We start from the raw sequence: 21,231 nt of genomic DNA on the forward strand, positions 1-21,231 counted from the left end.
AAGATGATTTGGTTTAACAAAAGGTTGTGGATGTCCTTTGAGAAAGTGGTCTCGGTATGATACACATTCATTCATTCATGCAAGGCAGAAATGTAGGTGTTTTTTTTTTCGATATCTCCCATATTATTTGTCCTTTTAGTATTATGATAAAGTGCTGTCAAATTTACCTTCCTGAGTAGGACACAAATGTGAAACTTCATAAGAGTATTGGAGATGTTAGACTTAACAAAATTAAAATCTTTTGCTCATCAAGTCACTCTTTAGGGAAATGAGAAGTCACCAAGTTCTAAAAGCTCAATTTATAAACTCTTACAACTCAGTAAGACATTCTAATAAAAATGGGCAAAAGATTTCAACACTTTATAAAAGAAGATATACAGATGGCAAATAAGCTTATGAAAAGATACTTAGCATCATTATTCATTGGGAAAATGCAAATTAAGACTACCTTGAGAAATCCCTGACACATCCAGTAGAATGGCTAAAATTAAAAAGACATTATGAAGTGTTAGTAAGAATGTGGAGCAACTGGCACCCTCTAGCTTTGCTGATAGACTCAGAGATAAGCCTTGGTATTCAAAGCCAACTTTATGGGTTCATTTTCCTGAGCTTCCCTCTTTCTATTATATCCCCAGTTCCCTGGGGCTCCCTGTTTGTTCTGCTGGCCAGAAAACTGGGGCTTTATTTATCCTGTTCTGCTGTGCACTTCCCATGACTGCATCTGTAGTTCAGACCTACCAGTGGGAGAACACAGAAGAAAAGAAAGTAATTGATTTGCCCCATTCTCTTAGGGTTACACTACTAATTGGGAAGGAAGGTGTTTTTTTTTTTTGTTTTTTGAGGGAGGTTCTTCAGTCACCTCTTTAGGTACCTGTAGATCCTCCTTTCCCATTCCTTGAGCCTGAACTAAAATGCTTTTCCTGAAATTCTGTGCTGTTACTGACTTCCAGTTTTTGGACTGCTTTATGTCCATACCAAGTGATACTGGAGGAAAGAAAATGGTAAAAGTATAGTTTATCACAGATATAGTGAAACTTTTCTTATCTTCTACCCCAATCTGTCTACTATTGTTTACCTTCTGGATTCCTCAAATAGGTGCCCCATGAATTCTACCCTGGTTGTATAGATGTGTTTTATACCTGTGAGAGACAAGATGGAGTATGCCTACTATATTTTGCTTGGAATAAAGAACTTCCAGATTTCTTTTTATTTATTTTGCTCTGCATTCATTGGACTCCTTGAATGTGTGAATGTGTATCTCTTGTCAGTTTTGGAAAACTTTCAGCTCTTTTCATACCAAGAACTAAGTAAAGATGGGAATCCAAAAAGGTAAACAGAACCTTTAAACCAGCTTGGGTTGTGCCCATTCTCTTTACCTCTTCTGGAATATTGATTAGTCTTAGAATTTCTGTGTTTTTTGCTTTTTTATAATTTCTGACTCTAAACACTGTTCTGTGTAATTTCTGCAAGTTCACGAAATCCCTTTCGTTGTATCTCTAATTCATGTTGGTTGTGACCTTTCTGCTCATAGCCAACTGTTATGTTATTTTTTCTTATTTTGAGAAATAATTTGTTCTTTTTCAATTTTGCTTGATCATGTCATAGTTTTATTATTTTCAATCCTTTTATTTCTTTAAGCTTATTGAACATTCCATATCCTGTCTTTCATAATTCCAGTATCTGAAGTCTTCAAAAGACAGATTCTGCCATCTTAGATTTCTGAGGTTCTTATTTATAGGCTTTCTTTTGGGGGGGGGGGAGGTTCCAATTTTTGCCCATAAACTCCTGTTTCTTGGAGTTGTGTGTGTGTGTGTGTGTCTCCCTTCCATTCCTGGATTGAGGTTTTTGACCATTCAGTAGCAATCTCTTATGAGGGCCAGTTTGTGGTTGAACTTGCAGGAAGATTGCCAAGTTTCGAGAGTAATTGTTTTCATTATAGTTCCTGAGATGTGTATGTGTGTGGATGGTTTCTATCTTGATCACCTTTGTAGTTTCAGTTTAAATTATGAGGGTTGGATATATATTATACTTTTTACCCCAGGCTGGATGTTACTTTTGGTTTGTATTTCTTGAGCCCTATTTAATTGAGAATGAATCTTGCATTGGGCAATGTAAATGCCTTCATAGGCAGAGCTAGTTTTTGTGTTTTACCTACCCTATTGGGTTCCTATCTTCATTCAGTTCTTCATTTTAATCTTCCTTATTTCCTTCCAAGCTCATCTGTGTATTTATTTGAGAAGATAAAAACATCCATTGTTTATTTTCAGTAGAGGATCAGGAGTGTACTTACTCTGTCCTATTGCTAGAAATGGAATTCACAGCTTCAGGTTTTCCAAGTTTGAACCTGATTTAGTTACTATTCTTCAAACTTTACATGAATACTTACACCTCTACTTTGATCATTTCCCCTGCTTACAATCTCCTGTCCTCCCCACCTAGCTGAATTCTGTTCACCCTCTGAAAAGATTCTACCCTTTCAAGAGAAGCATCACAGAGTGCCCTAGCTCAGTAGGTCACAAATATTTGGAATTTGCACCAGTAAAACCATTTTTTTTTTTAAGATTTTATTTATTTGACAGAGTACAAGCAGGGGGAGCAACAGGCAGGGGGAGAGGGAGAAGCAGACTCCCTGCTGAGCAGGGAGCCCAATGTGGGACTCATTCCCAGGACCCTGGGATCATGACCTGAGCCAAAGGCAGATGCTCAACTGACTGAGCCACCCAGGTGCCCTATGTACCAATAAAATCTTAAAAACAAGTTTTGTGGAACCACAAGGCAAAGATTATCTCCCATCATCATTTTTTTTTTTTTTAAATTTTTTTTTCTTTTTAAATTTATTTATTCATGATAGTCACACGGAGAGAGAGAGAGAGGCAGAGACACAGGCAGAGGGAGAAGCAGGCTCCAAGCACCGGGAGCCCGACGTGGGATTCGATCCCGGGTCTCCAGGATCGCGCCCTGGGCCAAAGGCAGGCGCCAAACCGCTGCGCCACCCAGGGATCCCATCCCATCATCATTTTTGAAAAGAAATTACATTTTTACAGCAAAGTGCAGGAAGAACATGTCAGATTCAGGATGGTTTTAAAATTTGAATTAAATCCTTTCATATGGAAAACCCACTGCACTGTCCCTAGTTCCTCCTTATTTTGCTACTGATTGTGAAGAGGCTCATCACAATGACTGTCCACAGGTAATCAGACCCATGGTCAGGAGGGAGGTCTTCACCTTGCAAGGCTACAGCACTTAGCTTTACCAAATATGCAGCACCTCGTCATGGATTTCCTCATGGCAGCTCATGTTTGATTGTTTATCTTTACATTTCATTATGTTCTATTTCCTTGACTAGGTTGTAAGCTCCTGAAGAGCCATTATATGTATGTATTTAGATTACTCATAAATATGTGTTGAATGAGTTAAATTTAGATGCCTCTCATGACAGTTGAAACCTAGAAATATTTATAGAGCACACATTTGAGTATATCACAGCTTTGAATGTTGTTTATTTCTTGAGGAAAAAGAAGTTTTAATATGAATCATGAGTCTCTTATTCATCTCACTTCTCCTCAGGGAAATTCATTCAGTTAGCAAACTTACTGAGTGCTTGTTAAAAGCCAGGCCTTTTGTTAGAGGCCGAGAATACAAAGATGGAATGAAACAAGGTTGCAGTCTAGTGGGTTATAGTATATATGAGTAGAACCTGTGGAATACCTCCTGGGAAACCTTATAAAGTAGAACTTTGAAACAAGTCTTGTGACAATGTAGAGAGAGCAACTGAGCTTTGTAAGGGAGTCAGGGAGGCCTCCAGAGAGAACAGGGCATTTGTTCATTTATTTATTCATTGATTCAGCAAACACCTCCAGTGCCTACTATTTGCCAAGCACTGTTGTAGACGCAACAGTATAGATGTAGATGTGCAAATATGATGTTTGGTGATACAGCACATTTTAGGAAGGAAATTGTAATCAAGAACAGAAGTCACAACAGACCTGGGTTTGAGTTCATATACTGCTACTTACTAGATATTTGTCCTTGGAGCAAGCTATTTAATTTCTTCAAGACTATTTTACAAAATGCACAAACACTCCCTTACCTCACAGGATTGTCATGTAGTTATAATGAGGTGTGGTATATAAAATGCTCAGCACAGTTCTCAGCCCTTCTGAAATTGCTCAATAAATGGTAAATATACATACAAGGCTCAGGTGATTGAGGCCCTTTGAGTGGTACAGGTTGGTTGGGGGTTGGTTGGGAGCCGGTGGTGGCAGAAGCTGAAGGGTATAGCTGAGGCTCAGTTGCAAACCTAGTTTGTCATGCTAATTAGCATCTTTATTTCTGAATGCATTGGGGAGTCTTGGATATTTGTTTTGTATTTTTGTCCTTATTTTCTAAATTGTGTTGTGGCATGTGGAGTTTAGCACAGTAGTTAGGAGCATGGACTCTGGAGCCAAAGTGGCTGGCTTCTGGTCCCAGCCTCCTCATTTCCTAAATGTGTGACCTCAAATGAGTGCTTGAACTGTCTGTACCTTAGTTACTTCACTGGTAAACTCTATGATAAATATACCTATCTTATATATTTGTTTTATTTGCATATATGTTTTTTGAGCCTTTTTTTTTTTTAAAGATTTTATTTATTTATTCATGAGCGACACAGAGAGAGAGAAAGGCAGAGACACAGGCAGAGGGAGAAGCAGGCTCCATGCAGGGAGCCCGACTCGGGACTCTATTCCGGGTCTCCAGGATCACATCCTGGACTGAAGGCAGGCGCTTAACTGCTGAGCCACCTGGGGTGCCCTAGAGCTTTTTTTAAAAAACAAAACAAAACAAAAAAACCCCACAACGTATGGACCCTTGTGTCAGAGGAGCCTTATTTAAAATTTAGACATAAAACAGTAATAGTCGGGATGTCTGGGTGGCTCAGTCGATTGTATGCCTGACTCTTGGGTTTCAGCTCAAGTCATGATCTCAGGTTCATAAGTCAAGCTCTCCACTGGGCAGAGTCTGCTTCTCTCTCACTGCTCCTCCCCCTCCATAGTGGGAGTGCTGGCTCTTTCTCTCTCTCTCAAATAAATAAATAAATCTTTTAAAAAAACCCAGTAAAAGTAGCTCTCTGTGATGGGTCTGTTTCATTTCTCTTCCCTTCTCTTCCTGTAAGGCCTCTGATACACCTCTGCCCTACACTGAAAACCACTGCCCTGGAAAAGTGAATGTTAGGAAGCCTGGGTGGCTCAGTCAGTTCAGTGGCTAACTCTTGATTTCTGATCAGGTCATGATCTCGGCTGTGAGCTCGAGTCCTGCATCAGCCTCCCTGCTCTACTGGGAGTCTGCTTCTCTCCTGCTTCTGTATCCCTCCAAATAAATAAATCTTAAAAAAAAATGAATGTCTTTCACTTAAATATTCATTGAATTAATATTCAGGGCAAAGAACTTTTGCAAGTTGGGAAAATAGCGTTTGTATTAGTGTAAGTCAATGTGTGTATATATATATGTATATTTAAGATTTTATTTATTAGAGCAAGAGAGAGCATGAGCAGGGGGTGGGGAGAGGGAGAAGCAGAATCCCTGCTGAGCAGGAAGAGCATGACATGGGACTCGATCCTAGGACCCATGGACCGACCACTCGATCTCCGGGATCATGACTTGAGCTGAAGGCAGACGCTTAGCTGACTGAGCCACCCAGGTGCCCCAATGTATATATATTTTTAAAGATTTACATATTTGAGAGAGAGCATGTACATGTAGGGGGAGGGACAGAGAAAGAGAATCTTTCAGGCAGACTCTCTGCCTAAGTAGGAGCTGATGTCAGGCTCCATCGCATGACCCATGAGATCAGAATCTGAGCCAAAACCGAGTCAGAGGCCCAACCAACTGAGTCAACCAGGCACCCGTACATCAATACATCAATATTTTGATATAAAAATCATGAGCCTTTTTATATTAACTAAAATATAACTTTATTTTTCAAAAAAAAGAAAAAAGATTTTACAGATCTTTTTAATTTAGAATGCCAGAGCTATAAGATGTCAGAACTGGAAGAGATCTTTCCTAGTGACCTGTTTATAGATGAGGAAATTGGATTCTGGAGAGGATCCTTTAAAGCTATGCTACAGCCAGTCCCCATGTGCTGTGGCTTAGACCTCCTGGCTCTCATTTCTTTTCTTTTCTTTTTTTTTTTTTTTTTTAAGATTTTATTTATTTATTTATTCACGAGAGACACAGAGAGATAGAGAGGCAGAGACAGGCAGAGCGAGAAGCAGGTTCTATGCAGGGAGGCTGATGTGGGACTCGGTCCTGGGACCCCAGGATCACACCCTGGACTGAAGGCAGATACTTAACCAGTGAGCCACCCAGGCGTCCCCTGCCTCTCATTTCTTGCTCAAAGCCTCATAGGTAGTTCATTGTCAGAAGGCAAGAAGATAGTTTTTTGCCATTCTAGGACTCCTGCTTCTTATACCTCTTTGCAGTTTTACAGTATGTATTCTTGGCTTTAATGTTGACTTTGCTCTAAAGGGTTACTTGGTGAGTCTCTGGGTTGTTTTTAGTTGGTCTTGGAGCTCTTAGAGCATACCTAAGGGCCTGGACTTGGGCTGATTAGGTATTCCAAGATATCTTTCCTTGTATTGATAAGTTTTCATGGTGTGATTAATTACCATCTATCCATAAATCTAGAGAATAGGTAAACTCTGAAAAATAAAGATGGTCTAAATTAAAAATGGATATTGTCACCTGGGTGAGTAAGCAGACCTACCATAGCTGAAAATCATAAGGAAAATTAAAGTTGTTTTCCTCTGTGTTAATGCTTTTTTTTTTTTTTTTTTTAAGATTTTATTTATTTGAGAGAGCACAAGCAGGGGGTGTGGCAGGCAGAGGGAAAAGCAGGCCCCTATTGCTGAGCAGGAAGCCTGATGGGGCTTGATCCTGGGATCATGACCTGAGCCCAAGGCAGATGCTTAACCAGCTGAGCCACCCAGGTGCCCTATTAATGCTCTTTATATTAAAGAAGCAGCAGACATGTGAACTGGTGTCCATGACTGGTCACACAGAGCCTCCATACTCCTAGAACAGTCAGGAGCTAATAAAGTACCGTAATTAGGCCCTCAGAGCACTCTCACAGCCTTTAGGCCCTTTTAGTCTGTCAGGGACCATGCAGACTCTTGAATTGGATTTTCTGTCTCTCTCCTTCTTTCAGTTTTATTTATTTTTCAAAAGATTTATTTATTAATTTATTCATGAGAGACACACAGAGGCAGAGACATAGGCAGAGGGAGAAGCAGGTTCCCTGCAGGCACCTGATGTGGGACTTGATCCTGGGACTCCCAGATCACACCCTGAGCCAAAGGCAGACACTCAACCTCTGAGCCACCCAGGCATCCCTTCTTTCAGTTTTTTTTTTTTTTTTTTTTTTTAAGATTTTATTTATTTATTCATGAGAGACACAGAGAAGGCAGAGACACAGGCAGCCGGAGAAGCGACGTGGGTGGGACTCAATCCTGGGGCTCCAGGATCACACCCCGGGCTGCAGGCGGCGCTAAACTGCTGTGCCACTGGGGCTGCCCCTTTCTTTCAGTTTTAAACACTGTTAATTAAGTGGGTCCTAAACCTGGCTGGCTATGCACCAGAATCACCTGAGGAGCTTAAAAATTTTGGGGGCCCCACTCTGGACCCTCTCAACCAGAACCTATGGGACTTGGGAATCTGTATTTATAAAAAGGTTCCTCAGGTGAGTTTGTTGAAATAGTTCACTGACTAAGTTCTAGAACAGGTCATATAACTGATGCCAGCTCTGAGACTCAATTCTGGATTCTTAGGAGAGAAAATCTGACTCAACTTTTAATCCTGGTCCATTTATGTTCTAAGGGAATATTCCTATATTTTGCTTCTTAGTGATGGATGAATTTATAACAGTTTTCAAGCTATGTTCCCATAGAACTTTGGTGTTTCATGAGTTGCTATTAAAAGTGAATGATGCTGGGTATTTTCCCATAGGTCTCACAAACACATGTAAATGGACAGAATATTTCCATTTTAAGTAAAGATTTACTTTTTTGAACAGAAATTCTTAATTTTGATGTAATCAAACAATTTTTGACATTATGGTTTGTGTGTGTATTTTTTTTTTTTAAGATTTTATTTATTTGACAGCACAAGCAGGGGGAGTGGCAGGGAGAGGGAGAAGTAGGTTACCTGCTGAGCAGGGAGCCTGATGCAGGGCTTGATCCCAGGATGCTAGGATCATGATCCAAGCTGAAGGCAGATGCTTACCCAACTGAGCCACCCATGCACTCCACGTTTTTGTTTTTGTTTTTGTTTTTTTTTTAAATTTATTATTTTTAGGAATCTCTACATCCCATGTGGGCTGGAACTTACAACCCTGAGACCAAGAGTCACATGCTTTTCTGACTGAGCCAGCCAGGTGCCCCTTGTTTTCCCTTTGAAGTCTCCTATCCTTTGTTATCCAAATCTATGGTTTCGGTTTTGGACACTTATCAGAGAAGGAGTACATGGAGAAAGTCCTAGAAGGATTTTAGATGAAAGTGAAAGAATTGTAGGTAGAAGAGAGAATGAAATTATCTCAATTTCAATTCCAAGTTCTTTTCTACATAGATGGTCATGTTGTGTGCAAATAGGAAAAAAAATTGATTTCTTCATTTTCAGTTAGTTTGCCTTTTATCTTTCTTGCCGTATTGCCTTGGCTGGGCTGTTTAGTGTAATGGCGAAGTGGTGAGGGTGGACATTCTTGCTTTGTTTGCAATCCTAGAGGGAAGGTATTTGGTCTTTCACCATTAAGTATGATATAAACCATAAGTTTTTCCATGGAGATCCTTTATTAGCTTGAGAAAGAGCCCTCTCTATCCCTAGTTTTGTTGAATTTTTATCATGAATGTGTGTTGAGTTTTATGAAATGCTTTTTCTGCATCAATTGATAGTATAATTGTGATTTTTCTTCTTTAGCCTATTAAGATGGTAAGACTATTAACTGATTTTCAGTATTTAGCCTTGTGTTCCTAGAATAAACTCCACTTGGTCATGGTATATCTTGTTGAATTCCATTTACTAATATTTTGGTAAGGATCTTTGTGGTTAAAAGGATATTGTTCTATAGTTTGTGTGTGTGTAGAATTTATATTTTTGGTACTGTCTTTGGTTTTGGTATTAGAGCATTTCTGACCTTGTAAAATGAGTTGAAGTGTTTTATCTTCTGTTTTCTGGAAGATATTGTGTAGAATTGATATTCTTTTTTTTTTAATTGAAGTATTTTTATTTTTTATTTATTTTTAAAAAGATTTTATTTATTTATTCATGAGAGAACAGAGAGGCAGAGACATAGGCAGAGGGAGAAGCAGGCTCCCTGTAGGAAGCCTGATTGCAGGGCTCGACCCCAGGACCCTGGGATCACAACCTGAGCTGAAGGCAGATGCTAAACCACTGAGCCACCAGGTGCCCTGAAGAGTTTTTATTTTATGTAAAATTAGTTAGCATTAGGGTAGGTATCTTGGGTATCTGCAGTAGGTAGATGTCTCGGATGAACCATTCAAGGAAGCTCACTTAATCCAACTTAATGAAGCCTATACCTCTCTCATACTGATGGAAACATTGGCAGCACATATTGGGACTGTATTTCTGGATCAGACTATGTGGGTTTGAGCAGATGTGGCAAGAACAAGAATCCTGGCCAAATTTTCTTAGGTGGCTCCAGTAGTATTGCTGGTGACCCATCTTCCACTCTAGGATGCAACAAGACAAAAGGTAGAATAGGTATTAATTCTTTAAATGTTTAGTAGAATTCTCCAGTGAAACCATCTGCATCTATTGAGATGATCATTTGACTCACTTTTACTTAGTTCATGTAGTTACCATTTCTGATGCTCTTTATTTCTTGGTATAGGTCCATATTTCCATCTGGCATCATTTCTTTTCTGCCTGAAAGACTTCTAAAATTTCTTGTAGTGCAGGTCTGCTGCTGATGAATTCTTTCAGCATTTGTAATGTCTGAAAAAAATCTTTATTTTGTCTTCACTTTTGAAATATTCTCTAGGAATAGAATTCGAGGTTGTCAGTTTCTTTTAGTACATAAAAGATGCTGCTCTACTGTTTGTTCACTCATTTGCCTTGTTTCTGACAGGAAATCTGCCATTTTAATCTTTGTTCCTATGAATGTAACATGTGTTTTTTGTTCTGCTTTTAAGATTTTATTACTGATTTTGAGCAATTTGATTATGATGCCCTAGATTTCTTCCTGTTTCTTTGGCTTGAAGTTTGTTGAGATTTCTGGACTTGTGCATTTATTGTTCTCATTAAATTTAGAAAGTTTTAATCATTATTTGGTTTTTCTACATTCTCCCCTCTTTGAGGATTCTGAACACTGATATATTAGAATTCGTTCTTCCATAGGTCCACTGATACTTTGGATCTGAGTTTTTTCTCTTTGTATGTTCCGTCTTGGATAATTTCTGAAACAATATCTTCAAGTTCACTAATCTTTTCTTCAGTGTGTACTCTGCAGTTGATCCCATTTGTACTTTTCATTGTTTTTTAATCTCTGAAAATTCATTTGGGTCTTTTTTGAATCTCTTATGTCTCTTAGTTTTGTGAACACTTGGAATACTGTTAGAACAACTGTTTGAGGGCAGCCCCGGTGGCTCAGAGGTTTAGCGCCGCAGTCAGCCCAGGGCGTGATCCTGGAGACCTGGGATCGAGTCCCACGTCGTGCTCCCTGCATGGAGCCTGATTCTCCCTCTGCCTGTGTCTCTGCCTCTCTCTCTCTCTCTGTCTCTCATGAATAAATAAATAAAATCTTAAAAAAAAAAAAAAAAAAAAAAGAACAACTGTTTGAATGTCCTGTTTTCCAATTCTAACATCTGTGTCAGTTCTAGGTTGGCTTCAATTGATTTTTCTTATTGTTATGGGTCATATTTTCCTGATTCTTTGCATGCCTGGTAATCCTTTTATTGACGGCCAGATAATGTGTATTTAATTTGGTTGGGTGTGGGGTATTTTTGTATTCTCTTATGAATATTCTTGGACTAATGGCAATGGTCTGAGGCAATCGAAGGCTCATCTCATTTCTTTTCCATCTCTTAAGAGATTGCTGTTCTTTGCTGCCTGTTCTCTTTAAAACCATTGTTTCATATATTGAGTGTGAAGAATTTGATCATCTGGATCTTGATTTTAAGATTTGTTAGGTGGCACTGAAGCATTTCTCAACCTAGGGCTAATTATTCCCAAATTACTAAGATAATACCATTAGTAATACCTTATTTTATCCAATGCACTGTGAATTGTATTTTTCTACCTTGACTTGGTTTTTAAAACTTTTGTTTTTAAACAACCAAAATGTTGCAGAGAGGTACAGGAAATTAACATTGATGCATTACTACATTTAATTCTTTGACCTCATCCAAGTTTCAGTGGTCCCAGTAACATTTTTTTTTTTTTTAATTATAGCGAAAAGATCCAGTTTGGAATCATACAGTTATCATGTGTCTTTGGTTTCCTTCAGTCTGGAAGAGCTCTTTAGTCTTCCCTTGATTTCTATGACCTGACATCCATCCATCCATCCATTCATTCATTCATTCATTCATTCATTCATTATTTTAAAAGATTTTTAAGAGAGTGAGTGAGAGCCAGAAGGAGCAGGGGGAAGGGAGAGGGACAGGAGGAGAGGGTGAAGCAGACTTCTTGCTGAGTAGGGAGCCTGATGTGGGGCTTGATCCTAGAACTCTAGGATCATGACCTGAGCTAAAGGCAGATGCTTAACCAACTGAGCCACTTAGGTGCATTTATTTATTTATTTATCTATTTATTTATGACTATTTATTAGAGAGCACAAGCAGGGAGGTTGGCAGAGGGAGAAGCAAGCTCCCCGTTAAGCAGGGAGCCTGACGCAGGGCTTGATTCCAGGACTCCAGGATCATGATCACTTCAGCTTCTGAGCTGAAGGCAGATGGCTTAACCGAATGAGCCACCGAGACATCCCTGACCTGACATTTAAAGATTAGAGGCCAGATATATATATATATATATATATATATATATATATATATATATATATATATTTTAGAAGATCCTTCAATTTGAAATTGTCTGATGTTTCTTAAGATTAGATACTGGTGAAGCACCTTCAACAGGAATATCATGGAAATGATGCTACTTTCTCATTGCATTCTAGCAGTTTGTCTCATAACTTATGTTAATTACTTTAATGAGTTAAGGTAGTTTTTGCTAAATTTCTATACTAAAAAAGTTACTCTTTTCCCTCTTGCAATTGGTATTTTGTGGGAAGGTACTTTGAAACTTTATAAATGGCCAATTTCTCGTTCAATTTTCAATTCTCTTGTTTATATCAATGTGGACTCATGGATTCCTGTTTCATTTGATGGGTTAATAATCTGTTAATGTCATTATTGAATTTGATGCTCAAATTACCCCAGATCTGACCAGTGGGAGCTTTTTCAAGCTGGTCTTTTGACGATTCCAATCATTCTTTGAGCATTTCTTTGCTTTCTAACACAATAAGATGTTCCAACTCATTTTGTACTTTCTCTGCCCCAGCCCTGGAATCAGCTATTTCCCCAGGGAGCTCTGGTTCTTGTTAGAGAAGAATTGTATTTAGAACCCAATGTCTGAGTACTAGGTATACTCATTGTTATTGGTGTGTTGTTGCTGGTAGGCCCTACCAGTACACACAGCCAGGAAATATGTGTATGTTTAAAAGTCAGGTTAGGGATCCCTGGGTGGCGCAGCGGGTTAGCCCCTGCCTTTGGCCCGGAGCGTGATCCTGGAGACCCGGGATCGAATCCCATGTCGGGCTCCCGGTGCATGGAGCCTGCTTCTCCCTCTGCCTATGTCTCTGCCTCTCTCTCTCTCTCTCTGTGTGTGACTATCATAAATAAATAAAATTAAAAAAAATAATTAAAAAAATAAAAATAAAATAAAAGTCAGGTTACATTTACATTTTATTTCCTTATCTATATATTTATTGAAAACCTTGAGTTCACACCAATACCTCCAATTCAAATTCAGCTCTATAGAATTCATTCTATTTTCTTTGTAACCTCCTTAGTGAGAAAGCAGGCCCTCCTTACTGGTCTTGGGCTCCAATTAGACACAGTATCCCTTCACCCCTACCTCATGTGGATGTTCTCCTTCTTCACCTTGCTTTCCTAGGGTCACAGTATCTACTCTGGTGGTTTGACATGCCCCTGCCCTCCCCACTGCCCTGTGGGTACCTTGCTTGGACTCTGACTCCCCATCATGCTGAGCAAGCTGCCCCCAACCCCATATGGCCAACCTCTTCATATCTACCCAGGCTTCCACATCCTACTCTAGGGTGCCATTGTGCTTGGACATGCTCCTCACCCTCTAGGGCTCTGTGGGGCATTCTCCTCTCTTCACTTATGTTTCAGTATCTGAGCCTGGCCGTCCCGTGTGTATGCACACATTTCTCACTCAAGTTCTGGCTTTGCATGCCAGGCTGCTCTCCCTGAGTGAATGCCTTCTTTATCCACTTGGATTTGGTATTGTATTGCCAGGCCATCCCTTAGCATGGATGTCCTCCTACGTTGCTCATGTTCTGACATCTCTCGTCAGGGACCCTGAGGGATATTTTCCTGACCATGCTCAGGCTGACACCCCACACTGGGCCATTGCCCAGATGGACATCTATGTTGCTTTGCCCATGTAATAACTTTAGGACTTAATTGTTCAGAAAGAGCAGAGGAAAAGTTGGGAAGGAAAGGGTTTTAAATATTTTTTAAGGACATTAATGTTTATCATTTTTAAGAATAATTTTTTTAAGGACAAAAATGTTTAACAGTAATGTGATTTTTGCAAATGTTATTAATCTAATTGAAGAGTATATTTTACATGGCAGCTCAGCATGGTGGATAATTTCTTAAAACAGTATGGAGTATTGGGGTCTCTGGGCAGCCTAGTTCATTAGGTGTTTGACCCTTAATTTTGCTCAGGTCATGATCTCAGGGTTGTATGATCAAGCTCTGTGTCAGGCCCTGCACGCAGCAGGGAATCTGCTTGAGATTCTCTCTCCCTGTCCCAGTGCCCCTCCGCCTGCTCTCCAATGCACATGTTCTCCCTCTCTCTCTCAAATAAATAAATACATCTTAAAAAAACTGTATAGAGGGCAGCCTGGGTGGCTCAGCGATTTAGCGCCACCTTCAGCCAGGGCGTGATCCTGGAGACCCAGGATTGAGTCCTGCGTCGGGCTCCCTGCATGGAGCCTGCTTCTCCCTCTGCCTGTGTCTCTGCCTCTCTCTCTGTCTCTCGTGAATAAATAAATAAAACCTTAAAAAAAAAAAAAACACAACAACTATAGAGTATTGCACATCACTGAGGGGTGTGCAAGAACTGTTTTTCTTGGAATGCAGCTAAATTTCTTCCATTAGCTTGCTTTGTGCGGGGTGGCATGAGAATCTTTACATAGACATATATGGAAAGGTGAAACTTTGCAACTCCTTGCATGACAGGATCTGTGTATCTTTATTAATCTGATCCTGAGAGCATTATTAGAAATGGAAAGTTAAGTGTAAAATCTTGAAACGACTTGTTTGTGTAATTACACAACTAAGTTAATCACTTTCTAACAAGTCTCAACAATGACTGCATTCTTCTATGGAGGTGTTAACTTGTTATGGGTTAGAAAGCACCCTTTGATACAGCATTTTCAGCCTGGAAAAACGGCTTTAATTTCAGAGTTCACTGAAACAAATGGAGACTTGTTGGAAATATTAACACTACCCTTTTGCTTGTTTGTCTGGCTTAAAGAAATAAATGTTTAGTAGATGGTGTTTGCTAGCATGTTACAAAGTGTATGCAGTTTGTCTTGACCATGTTGTCAGCTTTAAGACAGTTGAACTGGTATGAGTTTTGAAATAGACCTCAGCTCCCTTAGCATGTAAATTTGTAACTAAAGAAACAGTGTGGTGAAGTCAGATCATTAGTCTATAGAGAATAGGTTGCTGTTTTGCTTGATAGATATTAGCTGGTTTGAAGATTTGATGGCTGTGAAATGAGTAAGGGGTCCTAACACTGTGTATTTCAAATTTGTAGCTCTAAATAACACTTAAAAGGGTTGATGGCCTAGCACTATAGCATGGTTACCATATGCAGCAAAGATTCATTTTGTGAGGAGTTAGTGTTATATTTTTCTCCTAATCTCATAATATGTTGTAATTGAAGAAAAGTAGTCCTAATTGAAAGCTGATGATCCAGCAGAGTGATCAATAGCATGATACTCTAAAACAACAACAAAAAAACCCATTAAGTTTTCCTGCTGCCTGAATATTGTCAAAGCCTTTGTCTGTTTCATGACTTCAGGCCGAGTGTACTTAATCATTTTGAGAACATGGCCCTGAGCACTGAGCATGGCCCTTCCAGTGAATCACTGAGAATTGTGTTCAGAAGAGTGGTATTGAATAGAAATGCTCTCTTGGCTTACTTTCAGGCTTCATTCTCCTGCAAGAACTGAACAGACTCCCCTTCTTTCACACACATTTTAGCTGTTTGTGTGTCATTTTTCTGTATTTAAGAGCCAAGGCTGTTGTCAGCAGGTGTGACTTATTGATACCTTTGACTCCAAAGGAAAATATCTCTAAAGAGTAACATCATGTGTAAGCAGTGTGTATTCAATAAATTACCTCCTGTCGGAGAGAGAGAAGCCCTTATTGGGAGCCGGAAACCACATGTTAGGTGTTGGGGGAAGACTCATTCATCAGACACTTATTATGTCAGGTGTCGGACCGGGGTGATGAGAGGACAGTTGGTGCCCTCAAGGAGCTGCCAGTCTAGAGGGGAAGGTGGATATTTAATCGGAGGTACATTGGCAGTTCTCCACTGGCTGCACGTTGGAATAAGTTGGGGGAGCTTTAAACAAATACTGGTGCCTGGAGATTCTGATTTAATTGTTCTGGGGTGTGGCCTGGGCTTTAGGGCTTTTTAAAAGTCCCTCACATAATTCTAATTGCTTCAGGGTTGAATGTTGTAAGAACTGCTAGAAAGGGGGAAAGAGAGTGGGGGAAACACAGGGTGCCCTGGGAATGTGGAGGAGGGGCACTTAATCCTGTCTGGGCTGTGGGCATGGGGGATTGAGAAAGGCTTCCCAGAAAAGAAGAAGTGCCTGAGCTGAGGCTTGGTGAGTGAATTTGTCAAGTGCAAAAGACTGGAAAGACTTTCTTGCAGAAGAGCATCTGAATAATGTCAAATGGTAAAGTGGTTAGAGCTTTGGATGATCCACGTTGATTCAGCTTCTACTTTGCTTTGACTTTGGCTAGTTTATCCTGACTTCCAGTGTTCTTCTCTTTAAATGGGGTAAAAACACATATAGGGTAGTTGAAGATCGATTGAGATAATGCTTGTGAAGTACTTAGCACATGCCTAGTACATAGAAACAGTCAGTAGTGGAAGTTAGTATAGTAATGACGTTACTAGAGAACCAGAGCGTGGTTTGTTCAGAGGGCTACAAGTAGTCTGTACAGCTGGATGTTAGGATATAAGTCTGCAGGAGGTTAAGGGTAGGTGGCAAAAAAATAAGTTGCTTGGCAGGTGGGCAGAGTTCCAGATCACTGAAGTATAGGAATGTAAGGCAATTAATAGTGGGATATCATGGGAGAACCAGGACATTTCCATGGTAATACGTTAAGCTATATCATGAAGTGTTCTGGGAAAACTTGGGTCCATATTGGAAAATTGGCTCTGAATATGGTCTTCTCAGCATCATTACGTCTACTGAATTAGCAGTGAGTGTTAATAGGACAGAAATAGGTTTTTCGGTTCCTTTAGCCAAGTAGTTAAAAATATTGAGCATCTTGAGGAGTAATGGAGGAAATAAGCAGTCTCAAAGTAGTCTCAGAGACTCTCTGGGAATTGTTAGGCTTAGTTGTTTATAGGCTTAATGAAAATATTAAGAGTCTCTTGGCCATTTGCATTTAGAAGAGACACTTTTAAATTTGTTTTTTGATTTGCAGAGAAATAGAAAATGCTTCCATCTGCATTGGCTTCACTGGCCCTTAAAATAACTTATGTATATTTGTTGGTATGTTATATAACTTGTCACAACATTAGTCACCACTTCTTCCATAAGGCAACATATAAGTGATCATGGATAAGCATGACTCTAACTTATAATTATAGTCCAATTTGTTCTTAGTGTTTTAGTAAGCTTGCTTCTTTCTTTCTTTCTTTCTTTCTTTCTTTCTTTCTTTCTTTCTTTCTTTCTTTCTTTCTTTCTTTTAAAAGAAACTCATAATCTTTGGCTCCATGTAATAGAGCTCTGGCAGCTATTTGAACTGAGTGAAAAATTTAGGTAGTTTTATTATTTCTCATTAGAATGAAGCAGTAACTATGGATAGCAATAGAAGAGAAGCAAGCTTCAGTGCTTCTACAAATGTTTTTCTTTGAAATCTGTTTTTTTTTTTTTCAAAAGCACTGTTGAAATGATGGATAATTGAGGTATACCTTAAGTTTATTTTATGTTGTATGTACTGAATTATTCATTTAACTTGACCAGCGGTTTGTTCTTAAAGTGGGATCACTAGTCCAGCAGCATCAGTATTAGTTGTTAGTAAACAAATATTTGGGTACTTGTTAGAAATGCTAATTCTGGGGTCCTCCACCACCCCCAAAACTCTGGAGTGGGGCTGGAAATCTCTCTCTTCACATGCTAAAGTTTGAGAATCATGGAAGTGTATAATACTGTCATTTACTGAAATCTTTCAGACCCTAGGAAAGACTGGTCTGTCTTCCTTTATTCCTTCTACTCAGTATTTTATTCTGGCTATATGCCCGACTGTTTAGGTTCCTGGGAAACATTAGTGGGATGTGATCAACGAAATCCTTCTCTTGCAGTTTACATTCAGAGAGGGAGACTGACAGTGACCAAGCTTGTAATAGGTATGCTAAGGATAATTAAAGTTAGATGGTAGAGAGTGTATTGGGGAAGGCCTTTCTGAGGAGTTAAACTTGAAGGTGAGTTTTGAATGACAGAAAGAGGGCCACCTACATGAAGATTGATGCAAAGGGCTGTTAGATAGGAATGAGTTTGGTGAGTTTGAGCTGCTGAAGGAAGGACAGTGTGCCTGGAGTGCAGTAAGCAAGGGGAAAAAGATATGAGAGAGAGGGAGAGACCAGATCATGTAGACCTCGTAAGGACTTTCTTCCCCCTTCCAGCATTTTTTTTTTCAGTTGTAGAATACATGTGAAATTTACTGTCTTAACCATTTTTGTACAGTTTAGTGGTGTTAAAGATGTATGCGTACTGTTGTGCAGCCATCCCCATCATTCATTTCCAGAACTCAGATTTTGACTTTGAGTGATATGGGACACTTTGGGGAGGTTTTAAGCCAAGGACTGACCTAAACTGATCTTTATAGTAAAAGGATTACTGGCCACTAAATTGAAATCTGACCGAAAGAGGGGAAGAGAGGAAGCAGCAAGATCAGAAAAGTATTGCAATCTTGGAGGTGAGATGGTGATCTGGCAAAGATACTGTGATTGGGGATGGTGAGAAGCATTCAAATTCTGGATATATTTTGATGATCAAATCAACAGAATTTGCTGATTGTGACATGTAAATAATTGTGGCATATAAAAGAGGAGTCAAAGATGACACCAAGTATTTTTTGGTTGAATAATTACTAGAATGCAAGCTACGCAGGTTTGAGAGAGAAAAGCACCATTTGTTTAATGAGAAATGCTTCTTGAACATCCAGGTGGGGATGTTGAGTAGACAATTGGATAAGGAAATCTGGAATTGGGGAAGAAGTCAATTGGAGACATGATTTTGGGGCTTGTCAGTATTTGCATGGTAATTAAAGCCACAAGGCTGAATGAGATCATCTAAGTAATGAGTGGAGACAGGGAGAGGTCCAGGACTAAATTTGAGGGTAGGAGAGAAGGAATTAACAAAGGAACAGTCAATGAGGTAGGAAGACACCAATAAAGAGTGATATCCTGGAAGGCAAGAGACAAAAGTGTTTCAAGGAAGGAAAAAGTATCAACTGTGTCAAATGCTGCTGAGACATTAAGATAAGCCCTGACAATCGGCCATTTTAGCACATTTTAGCAATGTGGTTGTGGTTTCAGTGCTGTGATAGGTTCAGAAGCCTGTTGAAGTGTATTAGAGGAAGGGAGAAGCAGCAGAGACCACGAGTATAGACAATGTTAGGCCAGTGTACACCTAGAGAGATAGCAGGTCTGTACAAAATGCCTTAACCTGATGGCACAGGTTAATATATCAGAGCTCCAGTGTTTAAAACTTTGTTATGTAATTTCTTCATATGTGCATGTTTGTTATTTCAATTTTCCAATGAAATTTTGAGATAAAATTCAGCCAATTGCAAAGTAGACTTAAAAAAGATATGTTTATTTACATTTTTTTTTCTTTTAAAGATTTATTTATTTTACAGAGAGTGAGTGCAGGAGAGGGAGTAGAGACAAAGAGAGAAGTCTAAGGAGACTCCACGCTCAGCTCAGAGCCCAACATGGGTCTCAGTCCCATGACCCTGAGATCATGACCTGAGCTGAAACCAGGAGTGGGATGCTCAACTGACTCTGCCACCCAGGCACCGCAAGAAGGCTTTGTTTAGATTTTAGAAGGAATCTTCCTGATCCTTTTTAGACAACTTTAGTGCATTCCTTTCTTTCATCAAACACTCTACTTTGAGATCATTTGAATGAAAGGAATGTTTCCATAGGACATTCTCCACAATGTTTGGTGGCCAAAGGATGCTGACCTGGTAGGCCTTTTTATATCCTCCTGCAAGGGAAAACACACAAAAAATTTTAAGTCTCTCTTAAAACTTTAGTTTGTTTTATTTAGTTTTTTTTTTTTTTTTTAAGATTTTATTCATTTATTCACAAGAGACGCAGAGAGAGAGAGAGAGAGAGGCAGAGACAGAATCAGGCTCCATGCAGGGAGCCCAATGCAGGACTCGATCCCAGGTCCCCAGGATTACGCCCTGGGTGGAAGGCAGCGCTAAACCGTTGAGCCACCCGGGCTGCCCTTATTTAGGTTTTTAAGTAAAATACTCTTCTTTTACTGTCTGATTTTAAAATTATATTTGACAGGTATATTTAAATACCTTGAACTTTAGAGCAGCCAACTCTTTTCACTGTAGGTACTTATTAAAAAAAACAAAAGCTTAAGTTTCTCTTCAGTGAAGGAATGATGATCCTTCACAAGAGAGAGAAATAGATTCCTGATTGACAAAACACACATTTTTCTACTAAGGAAGTAGAGGGAATATTAACATATTTTATTGAATCTAAGGTGCCATTATTTGTAATATGCACCATTATATGCATTACTAAGAAAGAAAAAAAGTGCTGCCATTTAGCATTGTAAGATACAATAGATTTTAAGAGATGCGGGGGTGGGGGGCGGTGGGGTGGGGAAGTTCATCTTAGAATCAATGAAGCACAGAATTTGAGCTCTGGGTGTGTTTGTAACTAGGTCTGGGACCATCAACAAGTCACATAGAATCTCTGCCTCAGGTTCCTCACCTGGGTGGTGAGAATGATAATAACTGATCTACGTGTCTTCATAGGATTATATAATGAGGTTGAAATGAGATGAATGAGAGTTATTTTAAGAAATGGAATCTACTGGGCAAATTCAAGGTATTTATTTCTTTGAAATTAACAGATCTGATTAGGTGTCTCGAAGTTTCTGAGCCTTGTTGTCACGTTTAAAATAGAATTCAGTTATAGACATTTGAAAATATAACATTTTCTTCTAAATGACTTTCAATTTGGAAGTATCTTTTTATTGTAGTTTTAGAATCAAAGAGAAAACTCAAAGATAATAAAACCTGATGTTGGGCAGCCCCGGTGGCTCAGTGGTTTAGCGCCACGTTCCACCCAGGGCCTGATCCTAGAGATCCAGGATCGAATCCCATGTCAGGCTTCCTGCTGCATGGAGCCTGCTTCTTCTCCCTGTGTCTGTGTGTCTCATTAATAAATAAATAACATCTTTAAAAAAATATATATATATATATAACCTGATGTTCTCATCATTCAGAATTAACAACTGTTAATGTTCTGTTAGTGCTGTGATCTTCTTCAGACTTATTATGAAATATTTATGACATAAAGAGGTAGAAGGATATAATAATGAAACCTTGTGTAACTTGCCAGTGCCAGTACAGGTGAAGTCCCCTCTGTGGAAACAGTATCTTATATTTAGATTAGCATCCTGTCTTCATAATAGTGTAGTGATTTAGA

At 39.3% G+C, this 21,231-nt stretch overlaps 2 protein-coding genes across 18 annotated transcripts in view; one reads left to right on the forward strand and one right to left on the reverse strand.

Annotated features, from left to right (window-relative positions):
• The window catches only part of DENND1A (DENN domain containing 1A), a 539,854-nt gene that overhangs the window by 52,800 nt on the left and 465,823 nt on the right, over nt 1–21,231 (forward strand). The window lies entirely within an intron of this gene.
• On the reverse strand, nt 9,480–9,739 carry LOC112677175 (40S ribosomal protein S29-like). The gene has a single exon (XM_035720891.2). The coding sequence runs from the start codon at nt 9,712–9,714 to the stop codon at nt 9,544–9,546; it is 171 nt and encodes a 56-aa protein (XP_035576784.1). The 5' UTR covers nt 9,715–9,739; the 3' UTR covers nt 9,480–9,543.

The sequence above is a fragment of the Canis lupus genome, chromosome 9 (genome assembly GCF_003254725.2).
Source record: "Canis lupus dingo isolate Sandy chromosome 9, ASM325472v2, whole genome shotgun sequence".
Taxonomy (NCBI): Eukaryota; Metazoa; Chordata; class Mammalia; order Carnivora; family Canidae; genus Canis; species Canis lupus.

What these genes read in the sequence shown, in the direction of transcription:
- LOC112677175 (XM_035720891.2), bottom strand. Translation starts at nt 9,714, where the DNA reads ATGGGTCACCAGCAATACTACTGGAGCCACCTAAGAAAATTTGGCCAG.